This window comes from Apodemus sylvaticus, chromosome X (genome assembly GCF_947179515.1).
Source record: "Apodemus sylvaticus chromosome X, mApoSyl1.1, whole genome shotgun sequence".
Taxonomy (NCBI): Eukaryota; Metazoa; Chordata; class Mammalia; order Rodentia; family Muridae; genus Apodemus; species Apodemus sylvaticus.
Window position 1 is genome coordinate 130,242,256 of NC_067495.1, and position 20,953 is coordinate 130,263,208.

Genomic DNA, 20,953 nt, shown 5'->3' on the forward strand with positions numbered 1-20,953 from the left:
TTCCTATTTTTAGACACTTAGATCAGATAAGCTATTTTTTGGTGGTTGGCTTAAAATATTAAATAAACCCTATTTAAAAATCAGGGTTTTTTTTGTATATTTTATTTTAAGTCAGCAGTGTCATGGTGGCAAAGATTTTAGTTGTTACTTAAAGCCTTTGTTTATTCATAGTTCTCTCATAAACAGATGTGCTGCAGCAGAATGAGTTTTATTTGTAAAAGATCATAGCCCAGCCTAGGAGTATCCACACAGCAGTCATCTAATAATGACTTCATCTCTTCATAAGTGCAAACTAATGCTTGATTTCCCCCCCCCGAATGCCAATGATAAAATGTATTCAGAGCCCATGACAGAAAACTAGTTTGCTAAAGGCTAAAACTGAATTTTTGGATGACCTTTTACTATTTATTTATGGAAGTCTTGTAAAGGTTGTTTGGAGAACCCTTTTCTTCATGATAAAACTGTATAAATGCTGTTAGAGGTAAGTGGACATACATGCAAAACTTAGAACTCTTCTCTGATTTTAAATTACTTTCTTTTTGAGTCACGTGTGTGAGTGTGTACGGATGAGATCCAGAGTGTTGCACTTACCACTAAGCTAAATCCTATTCCTTAAAGTTTAGTCCAGGCTGGCCTTGAACTTGCAATTCTTCTGCTCTGACCCTGTGCAGTTTTTTGATTACCATTGTGAACCACCCTAGAGGGCTAAGTACTTCACTGAAATTAACCAACTCATTATTTCCCATTTATACTGTCATACTGTGATTGCATAGGCATGCATTTTTATTGTAAACTAAAACCACATCAAATATAATAAGGTTCTGTGTAATGCAGTCAGCATTACTTAAGACCACATCCTGTTAGTACCATGAGGGAATGGCTCTGTCAACTGACTTAGCTATGTACTGGGGCCTGTCCGTTCATTTCAGATGGCCGTGGAGTTAGTGAGTCAACGTAATTGATCATATGGGATTTACACAGGATATCATACATAACCAGGGCTTCACTGTAAGCTAGAGTAAAAGTAACTGCATTTGAGAGAAAATTATATGTTCTCTAAAACTGTGTGCAGTTGTAGTGATCTCCTTCAGACATGCAAACATTTACTAAGTATTCATTTTGACTGAGCTCACTGTAGAACTCCATCTTTAAAAACAAGAGTTAAAAACCAGAGGAATACATCAGTGTGACCACAATGGTTTCCTTTCCTCTTCGTTCACTGCAGCTTGTCTTGAGAAAGTTAGTCTTTATGAAGAGTTCTACAGTCTGCCAGCCCTTTCCTTCTGACTGCAGACTAATTGAACAATCTATCATCATCTTCAAATAGTTTGTTAGTTTGGTGTAAATTTTAAAATGAAGCTCATTCACGCGCTGAATAGAATTTGAATCAAGCCTGTATTTGCTGCTGAAATTGCCTTTATGTAGAGGGAATATGGCCCCACCCACAGATCCATGTATATTACAACCAGTATTTAAAAAAAAAGAATGAATGAATGAAGTGAAATATTTCAGAGTAAAACTTATAGTTGTATGGTCCTTTGTTATTTTTTCTACCAAAACTTCATGTGTGATTACATCTAGAATGTGTTCAGTGCCTCTGGAATATTGTCTTATTTGAAATTGCATGTGGTGTTTTCTGATAAAGCTTGATGGGCATTTCTTCCTCCATTGTAGAATGTTCTTTTCTCAAAATAAAAATGGCTTTAGGCTTAACATAATCCATCTCTAAGAAGCCCCATATTTCAACAGACATATATTTATTGAATGTCCTACTATGGGTATTCTTCTCATTCACTTTATTCTGACAACTTCACAATTCAGCCTCCCTCCTCAACCCCAGGAATGTGTTTCAAATTTTTCTCCTGTTACCTACTTATGTTTGACTATATCAAGTGCAGTAACTCTAACCCTGGGCAAGTAACATTTGAACTAATTGGCATATGACTTTGTGGGGCTTGGGTTATAGAGGAGGCATTCCCAACTGGAACAAAATTGTGTAGAGGGGATAAAGATAAAGTTTTGGGTCCCCTTCTTCATATGACTATCTCTTCTGTCCCCTGTCATTCTAGAACATCATTCATGCTACACTTTAAAATCATGATTAAAAATAACACAAACTTACCATTTTAGCTGTTTTTCTGTATTCATTTCTAACAATGGTTTTATTAGTTGAGAAATTAATATATTTTTCCTTTCCCCTCCTTTCCTCACTATCCTTGCCCATTTTCATATTCTTTCTCTTAAAAATAAAGACAAAGCTTGGAGTCTAGTTTGTGTTGGTTATTCCTGAGCGTGGCCTCTGCCCTGGAGGGTAGTTGATATACTCAGCACCCATTTTAAGTGCACCATTTTTACATTGTTGCTCAACCATCATTCGCTATCATTGCCAGTATTTCTTTATCAACTGAAACTTTGTACCAACATACAGCAATTCCCCCCTATTACTCGATTCCTTGGCGATCACTATCCTTGGACCTTTCTCTATGATCTTGACCTCTCTAGGTACAATGGAATCATACAAAATTTACCCTTTCCATAACTACCTTTTGACAGTTATACATTCAAGCTTATGTTGTCAGTGTAATAGGCTATTGGACTAATAGACCACCCAGTCATGTCAACTTGTATATAGTACAAATAATCCTCATGTGTGTGTGTGTGTATGTGTGTGTGTACACGCATGTGTAATAGGTATACTTTTTATATGAGCGAATTCTAACTTTGCAGCAGCATTTCTCCCCACTTTGCCCAAGTGTCTATTTAGTAGCAAATAGTTGGAGTCCGCAAACATCAAGGGCTAGCAAAGGGATAAGCTTCCTTGGTATTTCTTTTTCTGCTGTGCTCCCTCAGGCCCCACCCCTTGCCCTGGGTTAGGCCTGCTTATCAAGAATCTGGGTGTCCAGAGCATCCTCCCATGAAGCTCATTTCTAGAAATGGAGTGACCTAAAGAAGGTAGCCATAAAAATCTGTCAAGTCTCTTCGTTGTCTCAAAGTTCCAGTGAATGGCTTGTTTCTTGGTAGGAAGTCCTGTTTTCAGATGTACAAGTTAGTTGTGACTTGAGCAAACTCAGCCATATATCCTCATCTCTAAGGTCACAGCTTAAAGTTTCTCTGCATCCATTTTGGTGACAGTTGGAAAGCTTCCATTTTTGAACTGGTACAAACAAAATGTCATGCGTTGTTTTTTAACTTGAAAAACAGGTGCTTTCGTTCATGCAGAACAGCAAAATAGAAGCATATTTTACAAGGATTTTTTTTTTTAAATGTCAGGCACACAGGAAGCATTCTGAGTTCACATGATAGAATAGTTAGTTATTAGAAACATGTTTGTGGCAAATGAACAAATCTTAATTTATAAGTCATTATAAGAATTTTTCTTCCTCTTGAAAACACATAAAGATGTATCCCATTTGCAGCTGTCAGGTTCTCAGTACCCAATTGCTATACATAAATTCAAGTTACATGAGTCACTCCTAACACTCCGCTTCCTCCCCGCCCCCACTACTGTGGGCCTTCACTTCTTTCCTAATGTAGGCATAGGACTTTCAGTGCTTTGTTTTCTCAGTGCAAACAGAACAGAATGGAAGTCACTGGAGGGGGTAAAAAGGATGGGAGAAATGCTTTCTCGTATATCACATATAGAAGCAGCATCAAGAAAAGGATTGATGGGGTTGGGAAGATGGCTCAGCAAGTAAAATGCTTGATGTGCAAGCATCAGGGCCAGAGTTCAGATCCCCATAGTATAAGATGGGTAAGTGCTTCTGGCCTATAATCTCAATCTACAAGGAGGAGAGACAGAACCCCTGGAGCAAGCTGACTGAGCTGACTGAGCTGACTGAGCCAAATGGGAAGCTCAGAGTTCAGTAGAAACAAGCTAAGAAACCTGTGTATATGGTGGGAAGCAATGCAGGAAGCCGTCCAGTATCCTCTTCAGTCTCTATATTCAGTATCTGCACATACACAGTCATGTGTTCCCAGACACATGGACATAGGCATTATATGATCTTCCGCCCTTCCTCATCTTGTGAGTATTCTTTTCTCTGAGAGTCCATTCCCTGCCTTGATAAAGTAAGTCCCAGTCTCATGGGAATGCTGCACATTTTAAACTGAACTCTTGAAAAACTACCTAGTGATCCAGTTTCATTATTATTTTTCTCATTATTTTTTTAATCTAATCTGTTTTTATAGTACAGATTATATCCCCCCTCCCGGTCCACCCTCTGACTGTTCCACATTCCACACCTCTTCCCTGCCCCCTGTCTTCACAAAGATGTCTCCACCCTCCACCCCCTACCCCACCAGACCTCCCCACTTCCTGGGCCTCTCTTAAGGGTTAGGTGCATCTTCTCTGACTGAGTCCAAACCCTGCAGTCCTCTGCTGTAGAGTATTAAGGCTAGCAGTATGGGTGCGAGAATGTTGCTCCTACATATAGAGCTTTTAAATGATTAAAAAAGTCCTTGTGTCATAAGCTGAAGCACAGCAGTAACTTTATTTCTCCCTACAGAAATGGTTAATGTCTCTGAAGCCATTCACGCTATCTTAGTATCAATACCTTTATGTTAAAATTGCCTTTGGAAGGACCACCCCTTCTCTCCCCCGGAATATAGATGTTATTTTAATGAGGAAATGCACGCTTCAAAACCTAAATATTTTACTTGGAAATGGGTTCACAGAACACAATTCATTCACAGCGTGACTGCTGTCAGCTTAGTTAATCCAGCCTTGCCACCTATGGTCAGTTCTGTGGTCTCACAAAGTTTCAGTGAATACCATTCATGAAGTACTATAAAGAAAGGAGCAGTTCAAGTTATATCTGAAAGAAAGAGGAAGTTGGTGATTTATTTAAAAAGTTTTATTTGGGGAAAGGTGTTTGGTGCTAGAGCTCAAACCCAGTGGTTCATGAGGTCTACGCAAGCACTCGCTAATGAGCTGTTTTCCTACTCATCTAAGAGACTGAGAAGGTGTGTACACATGTGCACATGCATGTATGCATGTGTGCGTGCATTTGTTTTATAGCACATTTCTTTATATCTCCTCTATAATCTTTTTTTCTTGTTCAGCTTACAATGAAGTTAATTTTATCTGTAGTGCTCATATTAAACTACACACTCTCTTTTGGGGGGAGTAGTTTTTTTCTGGATTTCATGTATATGCAAAAGTATCTATGAGGGCTGGTAAACGTTTTAAAATGTACTAAAACAAATGGAACAATGCAAAATGCCTAGAGTCTTCCAACTCTAAAATTACACAGAAAACATTCAAAAATTTCCACCCATATCCATTTTAATGTAATTATACTTTCCCATCTTGCTTTTTGATTTTTTTTATTTAAAGATTTATTTATTATGTATACAGTATTTTGTCTGCAGACATGCCTGTAGGCCAGAAAAGGGCACAAGATCTCATTATAGATGGTTCCTGGGAATGGAACTCAGGACCTCTGGAAGATCAGCCAGCACTCTTAACCGCTGAGCCACTTCTCCAGCCCATGGTTTCCCTTCAATATTATTCAAGATAATGACTTGTGGTGATTGTTCATTTTCTGAATTTTATAAAACTTATTAATAGTTAAATAATGATGCGTACTACCTGTGTATGGTTAGCTGTATTGTTTAGATAGATTTGAAGAAGGTATAGGCTTAGAATTTGATGTTTCACTTTGTAATTTTCTAAGGAAAGACAATATATGTTCTAGGTTCCAAACAACCATGTTAAAGTCTGTATTTTATAACCAGTACACTGGTTACTATGTAAGATCTACCTAATTCTAGTATGTTATTATGGACCAGGCATGTAACCATTAAATTGTTTTATGTGTTTACAGGGTTCAAAACTATGGATAATAATGGAATACCTAGGTGGAGGTTCAGCATTGGATCTTGTGAGTACTTTAAAATAATTATATGTAACACATCACACATACATAAAGATATTTAACTCTGTAATTATGTAAGCGGTAGCTTTTGGGCAAGCTAACTTATTAGGATAAGATGTTCAATTTTAACTCTGCTTGGAGGGGACTTCTACTCTATGTGTACAAAGTTAGTACAGGTTAGATCACGCTGCTGACAGTCTTACTCTATATAAGAAGTACAAATATCTCAATAAAATAAAGCCCATTAATTCTATTAATTGTGTACCAATGTTAGTCTGACACTTTTACACTTTCCTTAAAACTGAGTATATTTGGATTTAAAAAAAAATACACATATGGGATGGAGAGATGACTCACTGGTTCAGTGCACTAGCTGTTCTTCCAAAGGACCCAAGTTTGATTCCCAACACCCACATAACAGCTCATAACTGTCTATAATTCCATTTCCAGGAGATCCAATGCCTTTTTCTGGACTCCACAGACACCAGGCACATAAATGGTCCACAGATCAATATGCAGACAAAATAAGTATACATATAAAATAATATAAAAAAGAAAAACTTTAAAATACACCAAGATAACTATCTAACAGTCATCATAAACCTAATGTTTCAGTCTTTGAAAATTTATGAGTCAATACCCTTACCCTGCCCCAACATGATGTTATTAGGAAATATAATTAAACCATGAGAATGGAGCGTTCAGGAATGACAATAGTGTATCTATCAAAAGGATATCAGGAGTATATTCTACCTCTGCTTTTATTATTATATGTAGATACAATGACAAGAACCATCTGTAAACACAGGAAGTGTCTTCCCAGAGATACCCATCTGCTTAGGTTCTCTAGCACACAGAACTGGGAAATGAGTGCTTGCTGTTTAATTCAGCCTATGATGGTTTATTAGAGCAGCCTGAGGTGACCAAGATGACATGAGGGTTTTAATCCTGTTGGCCTGTAGAAATGGCTTTCTATAGACTTTCTATTTTTCTTCCTCTCAGTAGGTCATTTGTATATGGGGTTGTTTTTTGGGGGGGGGGGTTAAAATAACTGAAATGTCTTATTATCATTGTGATTTTTACTTTGTACAGTAGCTAGCTATTGTATGGGTGGAGAAGGGATGTGCACAGTCCACGGGGCCTTAGGAATGTCAGAGGACAATTTATGCAAGAATGCTCTTCTTCTACCATGTGGGTTCTGGGAATCCACCTTAGGTCATTGGGCTTGGTGGCAAGGGCCTTTACTCACTGAACTAGCTGCTAGCCTATTTTTCCTAGACAGAAGTTTACAGTGCTAAAATCTGGTGGTGTGCAGGAAAATGAAAACGTGTTCACATGGGAAATGTCTCTTAAGAAAAACAGTTTTTTCCTAAGTTGTTGTGATGGCACCAAAACAGATTCCTCCATTGAAAAATTATTAACATGCAATTATATTTAAAATTTGGCATAGGCTATCATCGTCAACATGCTACAGATTGACTCTTGAATGGAAAAATAGCTGTTTGAGGTTCTGCAACCATCCCTACTTCTCAATGTCTGTGTCTTTGAACCAGACACATGGACTCTTTGGGCTTTGATCCTATAGATCCTGCAACACAAAGAACTTATACTAAATTATTTCTAAGTTATTTTCCATCTTTAATACTATGTGACATATTTGTTTATTTTTATTTATTTTTAATTTTTTGAGTCCCAGATAACCTGTAACTCATAATTTTTCTGCCTCAGCCTCCAGAGTGTTCCACTTAGTTTTGAGGCAGGATCTCCAAACCCTCCCATATACCCATTCTTACTCTCTTCCAGCTCATGGCCTCTTTTGTCATTAATTGTTGTTATATGCATATATGTACCTATATTTACATATATATACACATGTATTACTAAATATAATTGCCAGCTACTACCATTTTCAATTTCTTCAATATTTAAAAATTGAATTGTAGAATTCTTTCACTTCCTAGGTTAGGAATTTAAATGCCCATGTATTTTACATCTTTGAGACAATAGTAAATGAAATTAGTTCCCTGGTTTTATTTCTCAGCGTTTTTGCTATTGGTTTGTATATTGGGTATTGATTTTTGTATATTACATTTATATCCTGACTCGAAAGTTATAGGCTAGAAAGATGTCTCAGTGGTTAGGAGCATTGTATCTTTTTCTAGAAGATCTGGGTTCAATTCCCAGCACCCACATGGCAGGTCATACCTGCCTGTAACTCCAGTTCCAGGGGATCCAACACCCTCACACAGACATGAGTGCAGGGAAAATACCAGGGCACATAAAATAAAAAAATAAATAAAAGGTCTTAGACCTGACTGCCAACAACTTCAAACTTTAGATCATTTAATAACTAGAAATGTGTCTAAGAGATTTTTTGTGGTGTGAAGGGAGGTGATCCATAGTTCAATTGTTCCAAAGGAATAATAATGAAACTCGATGGAGAGCCTTACCTCCTAAGAATTCGTGGTAGCTTATGCAGTTCCCCAATCTGGTAATCCTTCCTTGACTTTTATCTTATATCTGAGTCTACTCTTTATTTCTGTCTCCTCTCCAGTGAGGCATTTTCTTATAGAAAGAAAATCTTTTATGCATTCTCTTCCTGAAGTTAAATGATCACATTTCTGCAGCACAAGGTCTTACAGTTGTGCTACTCTACTGTCTGCATTTCCTTTTTTTTCTCTCTTTCTTTTCATTTTATGTATGAGTATTGTATCTGCGTGCACACCTGTGTAACAGAAGAAGGCATCAGACCCCCATTACAGACGGTTGTGAGCCACCATGTGTTTGCTGGGAAGTGAACTCAGCACCTCTGGAAGAGCAGTCACTGCTCGCAAGTCCCTGCTTGTAGTTCTTAAATATTGATAGCCCTTTAGTAATCCACTGCTTACTTTATTGGGTCCCCTAAGATAGTCACTGTGTCTTTCACCTATTAGGAAAGCTAGCATTAGGAAAATTAGCATTAGGAAAGCTATAATCTGTAATAGTAATGTTACTTGTGGACTGCTGGTGCAATCCCAACTAGCAACCCTAACCTATATCCAGTACTAATAGTTTGCTTGGTTTAATGTTTTGTCCAAGTGAAAGAAACATATTTTCTCTATCTCATGTTGCTGTCTACCTCTATATAATAATTATACAAATGGCAATTAATATATACTTAGTGAATTAAAATGTTGTCAGTACCATATTGGTTTAAAGTCTAGTGACCTAATTCCAGGTCTACTAAATGGCTGCCTTATACTGAGCACATTTGCCACTCTATGACTTAATTTCCTCAAATGTCAAATGAAGAAGACAGGTTAGAGATTTCTAGTTCTGCTTTACTAGCTGAAAATGTTAACAATACTGTGATTTATGGAGTCACTGGGAAAACATGTTCCTTTTCCATGTATATTCATAGATAGATGAATGCAATCATTTTAGGAATCTAAGAATTGGTTGTAAAGTAGCAAGAGTAAACCAGATGGTTGCTAAGCAGTGTTTCTCAATTCAAACTGGCGCCCAACTAGTAGAACAAGATAAGACTATGAATCGCATTGCATGTTGTGCTTATACAGTGTACATCTAATTCGTTATAGACAAATAGACTTTGACCATATTATATGTGATTTTACTGAATTTATTACTTACTGCTTCTTTCTAAAACATTTACAGTATCTTGCACAAAGACATATGATGGTGTAAATAGGCTGAAACATATACACCATGGAAAGTTGGGGACAGTATGCTAGTTATAAAACCCTGTACACTATAGCATACTGCCTCAGAGGCTGGCAGGAAGTGAAGGGAATGCAGGTAAAATCTATAAACCCACAAGTGCAGGGTCGTTAAAGGAGCAATTGTCCCTCTTTTGCATATCCTTACTCTTAAACCCAGGCAGATTATACAAAGCAGGTATGTTGCTGTGGGGCAGAGACTTAGAACACAGCAGAGAAGTTTCAGCTAAACATTCCAAGGAAAGTAGTCCAAGACCTTGGCATAATCTCTCCCAAGGTTGTATTTAAAATTTGAAAAAGCAAAACTATGCAAAACAAACAAAGTGTCCCTCTTATAGTCTATGTGACATTCCTGCTGTTTCCAACTAACTTCATTCTCCTTTTCTCATGACTACCAACACACCTTATGATGCATGTGCACCATGGATTTGAGGTCATTTTTTTGTATGGTGATGGTTCAGAAAAATCCAACCCAACCGCATTGACCATCCCATCTCCATTTCCTCATAATCTTCCCCCATCCCCTTTCAGATGACAGTTGAAATTTTACTTTGAATGATCATCTAATCTTTAAATATATCAGATATGGTAATGAATCTTTAAGACACTTTTGGTTGTTCTTACTGAAATGTTTTAAATTTTCTATATTAGGCTATGAATTGAACTATCTATTCCACACTTAAAAATCCTTCAAAATGATAGTGAGTTCTCTTAAATTGTCATTGTCCAGTTTCTTAAATAATGAAGATTATGCCTCTGGCCCTGCTAATGTTTTATGATCATGTACTAAATCCTTCTGGGTTTTTTCCCACAGAATTTCTTTGCAGGCCTTAAATAAAATGGTGTCTCATTTTGACCTTTAGAATCACGTTAATTACTAACCTTTAAATTAAAAAAAATTGAGGTGGAAGCTAATAGATTTGAAAGTAAATAGATAATGTTACCTAGCAAAGGGATCTATTGAATTACAAGACATCCCTGGAGTATACGGTATACCCAGACTACTCTTAATAGCGAATGGTGAAACCAAAGTACCAGGTCTATTTTAAGCTGTTAAATTTTGACATGAAAGTGCCCTTTATTCAGTATAAATATGGCATTCATGGAAAGATGAAATACACAAGGTGCCAAAGAGCTGTGAATCCCTCCCAGTGTGAGGCAGAATAGGCAATGTTTGATTTGTACCTCCTCCTCCCTCCTTCCAGCAACCAGAACTCTACCTCGCCTCTGCCGCCTGCTTCCCACCCTTTCCTGTAATAATACTGTACAGCCCACTGTTTGTGCTTTATGAGGTACCAGAATTTTAAAATGACCATTTATTTTAAAGAGAGATTTTTGGGTATTCCATTACAAGTTCTCCTGAAACCTAATGATTGCTTTCCTTGTCTTCCACTTGGGATGACTGCCTTTGCTACAGGGGTGGGGAAAGAAAGGGAAGTGTGTTACATTGATTTGAAAAAATATTATTCCTCCGTGACTTAATTTTTTTTTTACAATGAGAGTCTGAATAGTTTAGTTATTATATTCCTGGCTGAATTTAAATGAGGAGTGTCTGATTGAAAAACCAGTTCAGTATTAATATGTAGTGAGTGTTTAAAAGCAATTGCAGAATTTAAATAGCTGATTTCTTTGTGTTGTGGCATTCTTATTTTACACAGTTTTCATGCATAGTATGGTGTGACGCAGAGGAGCCACCACACACACATATATTATACATTCAGTGTATTCCCTCCCTTACCCCTAACTCACTGCTCTTGAGTCTTCCCGATTGTCACCATCACTCTGCTGGACAGTTTTACCCCTTAAGTAGCAGATTCCCTTTTTGCCATGTGCTAGCCATTCTAATATCATTCCTACTTATTAAATCTGGGATGTAAATCTCACAACCACCAGAATTTGTAGCTTGTATCTAGGTAAAACGTGCTTATCTGATCTTTGAAGATAAAGTATTTATTTGTGTATATGTGGGTGGCTTGTTTTTAGATAGATCTCATATAGCCCAGATTCTCCTGTAGCCCAAGGTAGCTTCAGACTGTCTACATAGCCAGAGATGACTTTCCTGCATCCATCTCCTAAGTGCTGGAATTACAGGCATGTGCCTCCGCACCCAGTTTATGGGTGTTGATATAACTCAGGGTTTTGTTCATGTTACAGATGAACTCCACCAGCTGAGCTGTATCCCCAGACCACAAATGATCATTAAAATCCTGTACAGCTATTTGACATGACTCTGTTATTTTCTTTTTCCCTTTTAAGCTTTTTTTCCCTCATATGTTAAAATGTTGGTTTAATAGGCTTCTTCAGGTAACTAAATGATCCCTATGTTTCAAAAATACCAATTTTGAATTTTATTTTTTTCCAAATTTTAAAAAGTGTCTGAATATTCATGTCTTTTGTCCTTAAGCTTCGTGCTGGTCCATTTGATGAGTTCCAGATTGCAACCATGCTCAAGGAGATTTTGAAAGGTCTGGACTATCTACATTCTGAAAAGAAAATTCACCGAGACATTAAAGGTATACAAAAGTCAAACAGAAACCTCAGAAAAACAGATAGGCTTTGGGAGACTGAGAGACACTCATTTTGTTTTTCTTTGCCCCCTAGCTGCCAACGTCTTGCTTTCAGAACAAGGTGATGTTAAACTGGCTGACTTTGGAGTTGCTGGCCAGCTGACAGATACACAAATCAAAAGAAACACCTTTGTGGGAACTCCGTTTTGGATGGCTCCTGAAGTTATTCAACAGTCAGCTTATGACTCTAAAGTAAAGTATTCCCTATATATAGGTAGAATTAATTAATTAGATATCGCCTCATTAATAAGCTTTTTAATTTTCCCTTCCCTTACAAGTACTTCTAAAAGAAGAGTTATGTCATACTTTGTTTCTTGACGGTAAATCCCATTAGTGTTGTTAATATTTGAACTCTTATGTATTTCAATGACTTTTAATTCTACTTGGAATGAAATCTGGAACCCTTACAGTGACAGAATATAGGGCTCCATATGATCTGCCTATGCAAACTTATCTTCTACCACTGCCATCTGTATTCTCTTTGTATCAATCTGTGTGGCCTCATTTTGACCTCAGGACCTTTCTCTTGCTTTCCCCTGTGTCTGGAATAGTTTTGGCCCCAGTGAGCTCTCTATAGGCATTCTCTCCCTATGGTATCATGTCATTCATTTATCTGTCCCTCTTGGAGCATGATGACAGCAAAGACTTTTGTCTGGTTTATTGAGCGCTCAAGTAGTGTTGTTATGAAGCATGGGATTTAAATTTTTAATTCATGAGTTCCACTAATTAAAATTATTATAATCCACTACATTCCTTGAGATACAGGGTTTTGGGGGCCCGCATCCTAGAATGGAGTTTCAAGGTGATGAACAGTGTTTGTTTTCCATTCCTTTTCAGGCTGACATATGGTCTTTGGGAATTACTGCTATTGAACTTGCCAAGGGAGAGCCTCCGAATTCTGACATGCATCCAATGAGAGTTCTGTTTCTTATTCCAAAAAACAATCCTCCAACTCTTGTTGGAGACTTTACTAAGTCTTTCAAGGAGTTTATTGATGCTTGCCTGAATAAAGACCCGTCATTTGTGAGTATACATTGTTATTACCACTGTTGGGTTTCTATTGTTCCATCTACTTCTAACAAAGGTGGTTTTTCCTGTGGTGGAGAAAAACATCTGTGGACCATGCACGAAGCTTGTTTTCTTTTCTTCTGTATTGCCAATTCTACTCTGTTCTTAACCAGATCTTTGTCCTTTTTTTTCTTCTCCCTTACATCATCTTTTTAGTCCCCAAATATCTGATGTTTTCCTATTTCAAGGAGACAATTGGGGGAAATAGTTCATGTTTTATTACTTACTTATTAAAGTACATATGTACCTGTTAGCAACAGAACTAATTGTATTATAGTTGTTTGAATGTTAAAATTAAAATTGCTTTTCATTCCTGGTGACTACAAATTGCACCAGCAGTGCCTAAGATTGATATAACTATTTTTATGTTGACAGTAAATAGTCTACTATTAATGAAATACTGAAAGGAGCATATTCTCCACAGCACTTGGTGTTTGCATTTATATAAATAAAAATTAATGTTTGTTAGAAAAGCATACACTGAGATATGGGCAGACAATGGCAAAATTAAGGTTTCATGAGAAGTGCAGATGATAACAAAATTACAGCAATTTTGCTCATTTGCATGAATTTTGAAAAATTACAGTCAATAAGATAAAAGTGTCTTAAATTGTTTTGACGTTTTTTAGATGTTTACTTTCTAAGTCCTACTATTTCTGAGAAGGCTTTGCTCCTGGTATGCTAGTGTGTATCCTAGCTTCTGTCTACTGTGCTTTAACAAATTAGGTAGCTGAAATGCTGAATGTGATGCGGTTACCTTGAGCCACTTCAAGAAAACAGAATTGCCTGCTCTTCTCTTACATTGTAATTGTCTTCATGTATATAAACATGATTTTTATAGATTTCAGTTTAATAATTCAACTGGCATTTTATCACCTGTCTTAATCCTGAAGTTCCTCAGCATAGTCATGCATCCTTTATTTGTGCTGTGTCCGTGCCTTAGCGTCCTACAGCTAAAGAACTTTTGAAGCATAAGTTCATCGTTAAAAATTCAAAGAAGACTTCTTATCTGACTGAACTCATCGATCGATTTAAGAGATGGAAGGCAGAAGGCCATAGTGATGAGGAATCTGATTCTGAGGGCTCTGACTCGTATGTACAAATTACTGCAGTTTTTATAAAGCTGGTCCATTTGCATATGGTGTTGCAGTGACCTGGGATGCTCGCTTTAGACTAAGATTAATAATGTTTTGAGCAGTTACTTTGGGCAATGTGAAGTTCTTTACAGTCTGTGGAATACAATGAATTTGGAAACAAGCTTTGGAAGGGGAAAGCGCTGCTTTTAAATGGTCTTGGTCTAACCCCTAGTGGATACTTGAGTATATTACAAAATTTTGGAATAAGGTTTGACCATAGGAGTTCTACTAATTCATGAGAAGCAATAAAACTCTGTTTTCTCATATTTTGATGGCAAACTGTGGGACCCTTTGGAGAACTCAAGGCCTTTCCTACTTCCTGGCCATGGCCCAAACTGTGATCAGACTCAACTGTGAACCGCCTCACTGATTTACTTATGTATGGTTTTACCCTGTGGAAAAGTTGATCTCATTATTTAAAAAAAAAAAGGCAGTATTTATGTTCATAGTTCTGCTTCTGTGTGTTTATCTTAATTTGAATAGGAGAGTCCAAGGGCTGCACCAGGATTTAGTGTTTCAGTAGTTCACCTAGACTGCACTCCTGTTCTTCACACAGTGTTTTTAGTCACCTGCTGTGAGGAACTGCTCAACATTTGAAATGAATAAACCAACTTGATAGTTTGTGCCCAACCCAAGGCTTGTTAACCTTAACTGCCCATGAAAACTCCTTGATGAAATTTTAAAAACACAAGGCATGCTACTAGAGATCGTGATTCGGGCTTGAGGGAATGGCAGTAGAGACACACATAGGATTTCAGTGACCATTTAGGGCTGAGAAACACTGCTGTTCTTGAGGAGGAAATTAGTGTAGCCACCTGAAACTGAGGTCAGACGGTCTGTTGGAGACTGTGTTTGCACTGATTTTTTGATTTTGTTTTTGCTCTTATTTTTTTCTTTTCTTTTTTCTGTGATGAATCACATAAGCATCTTTGGCATTTCTTTAGGGAATCCAGCAGCAGGGAAAGTAATACTCACCCTGAATGGAGTTTCACCACTGTGCGTAAGAAGCCTGATCCAAAGAAACTGCAGAATGGAGAAGTATGTGTATGGAGCTAATCACTTTATTTATTTGTTTATTTATTTATTTATTTACATATTTATTTACGTACTTATTTGCTTATCTGTTTATATACTTACTTATTTACTTATCTATTTATATACGTATTTATTTAGCATACAAAGTAATGAACTTCCTCATATCATCTCCATATACATGCCATTATAGTATGCTCTCCTTTGATGATGGTCTCCTGATAGACCTTTAAAAAATGGTGTTATGATATTGTGACATGCAAAACTATGAGAATTTAACTCCCCTGCATACATGTCTGCCTCACTATATATATAATGTTTTGTTTATCATTAATTGTGACCTAATTAAGTCATAAAAGTCATTGAAATGGCTATTGTTATTTCAAATTCATTCCATATAGAGATATGTAAACCCATGGAATCAGATAGCTATTTCAGTCCTAGACGTTAGGGGACTTGCACTGATGGATGACAGTTTGTGACAGAAAGAAAACATAGGGACTGGCTTTATCTTCAGTCTTTCGAAGGAGGAATTCAAATTGATTCACATTTGCTATCACATAACTAAGGAAAGCCATGAAGGATTATTTTAATTTCATGTGTGTAATCTGTATCATTTCTTCAAAGGAGCAAGATCTTGTGCAAACCTTGAGCTGTTTGTCTATGATAATCACACCTGCATTTGCTGAAGTAAGTGTGGGTTATTTAGTATCCGATATCTGTCTCAGGTGGCAGGGTATTTTAAATGCTATAGCCATCACTCTGTTTCAGCTTAAACAGCAGGACGAGAATAATGCAAGCAGAAACCAGGCAATTGAAGAACTTGAGAAAAGTATTGCTGTGGCTGAGGCTGCCTGTCCTGGTATCACGGATAAAATGGTGAAGAAACTAATTGAAAAATTTCAAAAGTAAGTTTGAAGTGTCATTTTCAAAATTCTGTTGGCGTTTTGGATGTTAGTTTCTGATGCAATACAGTTACTTTGATGCAGCCATTTCCTACTTGCCAAATTTAAACATCTTCTTTGACACACACACACACATACACACACACACACACACACACACACACGGGGGGGGGGGGGAGGGAGAGGGAGAGAGATACATGGGTGAATTATCTGTCACGTGGGCCGGGGTAGGAAAGATGACGTCAGCACTGGGATTGTTCCTCTATTTCTGTCCAGTTATTTTTTGAGGCAGGGCTTCTCATTAAACCTGGAGCCCACCCTGTTTCGTGAATTCCCCAGAACATTCTTCTCTGCCCTCCAGTGCTGAAGTTCTGTGAGCTCAGTCACACCTGACCAGAGCATGGGTGCTAGAGATTTGAACTCAGGCTCTTGTGCTCCTGTTTGAAGGACTTCCCCCACGGAACCACCTTCCCAGTCCAGTGTTAGCTTCTGCAATGATTATATTTAGATATGGGAAGGTAGTTTTCTACTGAACCCAAAAGCCCAGGCTTTGCCCTGTCTTTCCCTGTTAGGATGAAAAGAGAGAAAATGGCACCGAATGTGTTCTTATTTGTGCACATGAAACATTACACACATTTTCACTCTTGGTGGTACTCTTAGCCTTTGTAGAAACACCACTATTCTGATCATTGCCAGTAGCAAAGTTTCTTCATTTTAACCCTTCTGAAATGCTGATTAAAAGATTTAGAGAAAGCAGTCAAGACAATAATAAAGCCATTTGATTGTGTTTAGTTTCTGTCTTGTTTCCTATTACTTCAATTTGGCTCATAAAATTCTTACATTTGAATTGTATTTCTATTTTTTAATTTTAATTTATTTACATTTCAAGTGTTATCCCCTTACCTGGTTTCCTTCTCTCCCAGAAACCCCCTCTCCTTGAAATTTCTTTTCTTAAACAACACTTTTCTATGTATGTATTTATAATCATTAGCTTCAGCTAGTTTGAACATGGCTGTGCAGCATTTTTCTCTAAGCCCATTATATCTCTTCTTGTCCCATCTTTTGATTTACCTGGCCAACTAAGCTCAAGGTGAAACTAAATACATGACCTGTAAAATCCCTCTTAATTACCTTTCCATCCAGTAAAGCCTACTCAGGACTCTGGAGCTAAACCATGCTTAAAATCCCCCCATTTCTCTGCTTATTTGCAAACAAATCCATTGCAAGTTGTGAAAAGAGACACCAGGGAATTTTTGACCATTCCTTTACATCTTTTAACACATCTATCTACGGAAGATTTAATGGAAATAATTTGGCTTCTTCATTCATTGTACAGTTCATGAGTAAGAAATATAGACAACTTTTAAAATTATGTATTGAATTATACTTGTCTTAATTTTGTAGGTGTTCTGCGGATGAATCCCCTTAAGAAATTTGTTGTCATTATTTTTGGCTTCTGTTTCATGTGGACCAGGAGAAACCCACCAAAGCTATGTCAACCTTAATAATGCTTAACTCATGAGCTCCATGTGCCTTTTGGATCTTTGCCACATTGAAGATTTAGAGGAAGCTATTCTTGACGGCGGCTATCATTTTGTATTTTAAAGAGATTATTTTGTAAGGAATAATTTTAATACTATTGTTTTGCCTGTATTGTAGCAAATGTTGAGATACAGTTGTTTTTTTTTTTTTTATTTTAGGTACCATTATTTCTTATGTTCATGGAATGAATACTCTTTGGTTTGGAATCTTTAGTTAACTGTACACTCACAAACACACAGGTCTTTCAAAGTCATCCTAATTAGCGAATGTTTATAAATCATAAAGCTGCAAAAAGCATTCTCCACCCTCCCCCCACACACAAGTATATTCTAAAAACAACTATTTGCAGTGAGGTAGAAATAAGTAATACGTCTTAAAACAAGTGTTAATAAGAAGCTCTTAGGGAAAAAAAGCATCTAGGAAAGTATTGTCTTTCCTAGAAAATTGTTCTAAATCCAGGCGGCTCCATATCTAGCACCTTGGAAAACCTTGTGTTTGAAGCATTTCCATGCAACATGTAGCAGCGGAGGTACCTCTTGGTGTATTTATCTTCTCTTTTGTATGGAAAAGCAATTAGTCTTTATTTAATATGGTTAGACATTTAAAGTAATCTCATTTAGCCAAGAACGGGGGTTTGGATAGAATGGTGGAGTTAGTCTGGCTTCAGTCTTTAAATCTTCAGCTCAAATCACATATTACATGCTTGGATTTAGAAAACTTTTAACAACTGTTTTGCCTTGTGATTAAATACCTAATCAATAGGTATGAGCATAACTTTATACCAGCATTTTTTGTCATGGTAATGCATTTTCGTAGCAATTATTTATACATTTTTCTTTATAATTATCCACACATAAGTATAGTGTGTTCATTTCTGAAGGGGTATTTAAATAAACATTGTCCAGCTCATATGAAAAGACTGTAGGGCAGGATCATTTCTCATCAAAAAAGTAAGAGAGACTGTGCAGTTAATTTTCAGTTCAATTTAGGGTATTGTTAAGTGAGCAATAGCCTTTTTTTTAGCCATATATATATATATATTATGTTTGCCTAAGTGCTGAACTAGGGCTATAGTTTTGTAGCTGTAGAATTGTTGGTACTGATTAATTTCAACAGTTATGATTTTAACGTTTGTATCTTCACATTTGATTTTAGCACAAAACATTTTAAAAGATCTGAGTAACTGCCAAATGTGAAAAAGATGTTATACAAGTAGCCAATGCAATTGTTCATTTAAATGTCAATTACATCCCTTCTTTTAAAAAAGAAATACAAACATTTGAAAGGCAGAATGTCGTATGCCAAGAAAATTACTTTCATTGGTGCCTATACTGTAACTGTTGCTTTGAGTTGACTATACCTTAAGGTAATGATTTGGTTAGTTTTTCTCATCCATGTTGTAACTGAAACTCAATTACACTTTGTTCTCCATAGTGCTCTACAAATAATTGTGTGACTTGAATAATGGGTGACATTCATATTTTTGTGAAAATAAAAACAAGTTCATAAATTGATTATCGAAAATTGTGGCACACAACTGCATCCCAAATACAGTTAGTATTGCTTACTCATTATAGCATTAGTTGTGTAGACCTGTTTCTAAGTGAAGCATATGTCACTGTTTGGGGGATTTTAAAAATAAATATTTAAATTTTATGATCCTTGATGTTTGTTTTCTTGAAGGTGTGTCTGGTATATTATTCTAATTAATTTAAAATAGTTCTGTTTTATTATTGGAACATAACCAAAGCTTTCATTGAAACTAAAAGTTACTAAGAATTAGCTCTATTTATAGCTGAAGACATATATCCTGATTTCTTCCTCCTACCTTAACAAAACTATTAATAGTACCTTTAAAAATGTCTTCAGACAGCTAATTTAATGATCCCCCTAATTATTATTTTAATAAAAGGTCACATACAGATTTGAACTTTATAGTTCTTAAGGAAAATATACATTTAGCAAAAGTTTTCAAATGAAAATGAGATGAGAAATAGATTTTGAGTTTCTCCTGGGGAAAAGATTACAGGTAACATTTTTTTAAGAAAGTAAGAATATACAGAAATTATGTATAAGTAGTCAAGCTTCCGTGTATTCTTAGTTTTAAATAACTCCTCTACACTTGTGTCTTAGTGACTGTGTCCAAGAAGATAAAAAAGGAGTGGAATAAGGTATATTAATAGGTTTTTTTTACTAATATTGAGACAAAAGAATTGTATAATCTACATTTTCTTATCAAATCACACATAAAATTGCTTGTTATGTAATCAGTTCACTTCTCTGACATTTACACTTAACAAGGTCTTCAAAATACATTGACTTAAGATTATCAACAAGGTTCTTCAGTAGCCTTCCAGGAGGACTGATATATAAATATTTAATAGGTCAAGAATGGAATTTTGAGGGCTAAGAGATTGCTCAGTGCTTAAGACCACTGGCCATATCAGCCGAAGACCTAGGTCGGGTTCCTAATGTCAACATGGCAGTTCACAGCTGCCTGTTAACTCTCATTCCAGGGAATCCCACCCCATCTTCTAGCTTCTATGGACAGCATACATGCACATGGTGTCTATACATGCATTCAGTTAAATATTCATGCACTTAACATTTTTTTAAGAGACTCAAGTTTAACACTGTGGTTCATCACCAGAACCCCCAGCACACAGGAGGCTGAAGTAAGAAGATCGTGAGTTGGAGCCCAGCCTTGGCTCCTGGTAAAAATCAAAGACAACAACCGCACAAAAGAATTTTGGTTCTCTTTCTGAGCCTGATGTCGCTGCTGCCACTTTTCATACCAGCCATGCCTATTCCCACTTCTTCACCCTGCCCATACCTTTTCCCCCCTTGACTCTGTCCTTTTTCCATTCTCTGTCTTGTTAAATATAGGGCCGAACCAACTACTTCTTTTCCACTACTCTTTATTAAAATAACACCTCATATCATTGCCTACATACATGCAACAAAGTTATGGCAAAAAATAAATTCTGGCAGGAGAAATTAATAAACAAGCTGTCCTGTTAACGTTGATCACACCTTATATAATAAGTAACTAAGAGAAATTGGAAGTCAAACACCATAATATCCTCATCAGGCCCACATTTCGCTTAAGAA

General features: G+C 36.7%; 1 protein-coding gene across 1 annotated transcript in view; it reads left to right on the top strand.

Moving 5' to 3' along the window:
* Stk26 (serine/threonine kinase 26) overlaps nt 1–19,498 on the top strand; it is a 57,451-nt gene extending 37,953 nt beyond the window's left edge. The window contains exons 4-12 of the mRNA XM_052171011.1: nt 5,826–5,882; nt 11,997–12,105; nt 12,194–12,351; nt 12,997–13,182; nt 14,171–14,319; nt 15,308–15,401; nt 16,023–16,085; nt 16,167–16,303; nt 17,705–19,498. Of these exons, the coding sequence (XP_052026971.1) occupies nt 5,826–5,882; nt 11,997–12,105; nt 12,194–12,351; nt 12,997–13,182; nt 14,171–14,319; nt 15,308–15,401; nt 16,023–16,085; nt 16,167–16,303; nt 17,705–17,729 (978 nt within the window). The 3' untranslated portion in view covers nt 17,730–19,498. The remainder of the gene's footprint in view (nt 1–5,825; nt 5,883–11,996; nt 12,106–12,193; nt 12,352–12,996; nt 13,183–14,170; nt 14,320–15,307; nt 15,402–16,022; nt 16,086–16,166; nt 16,304–17,704) is intronic.
* Nucleotides 19,499–20,953: the final 1,455 nt, after the last annotated feature.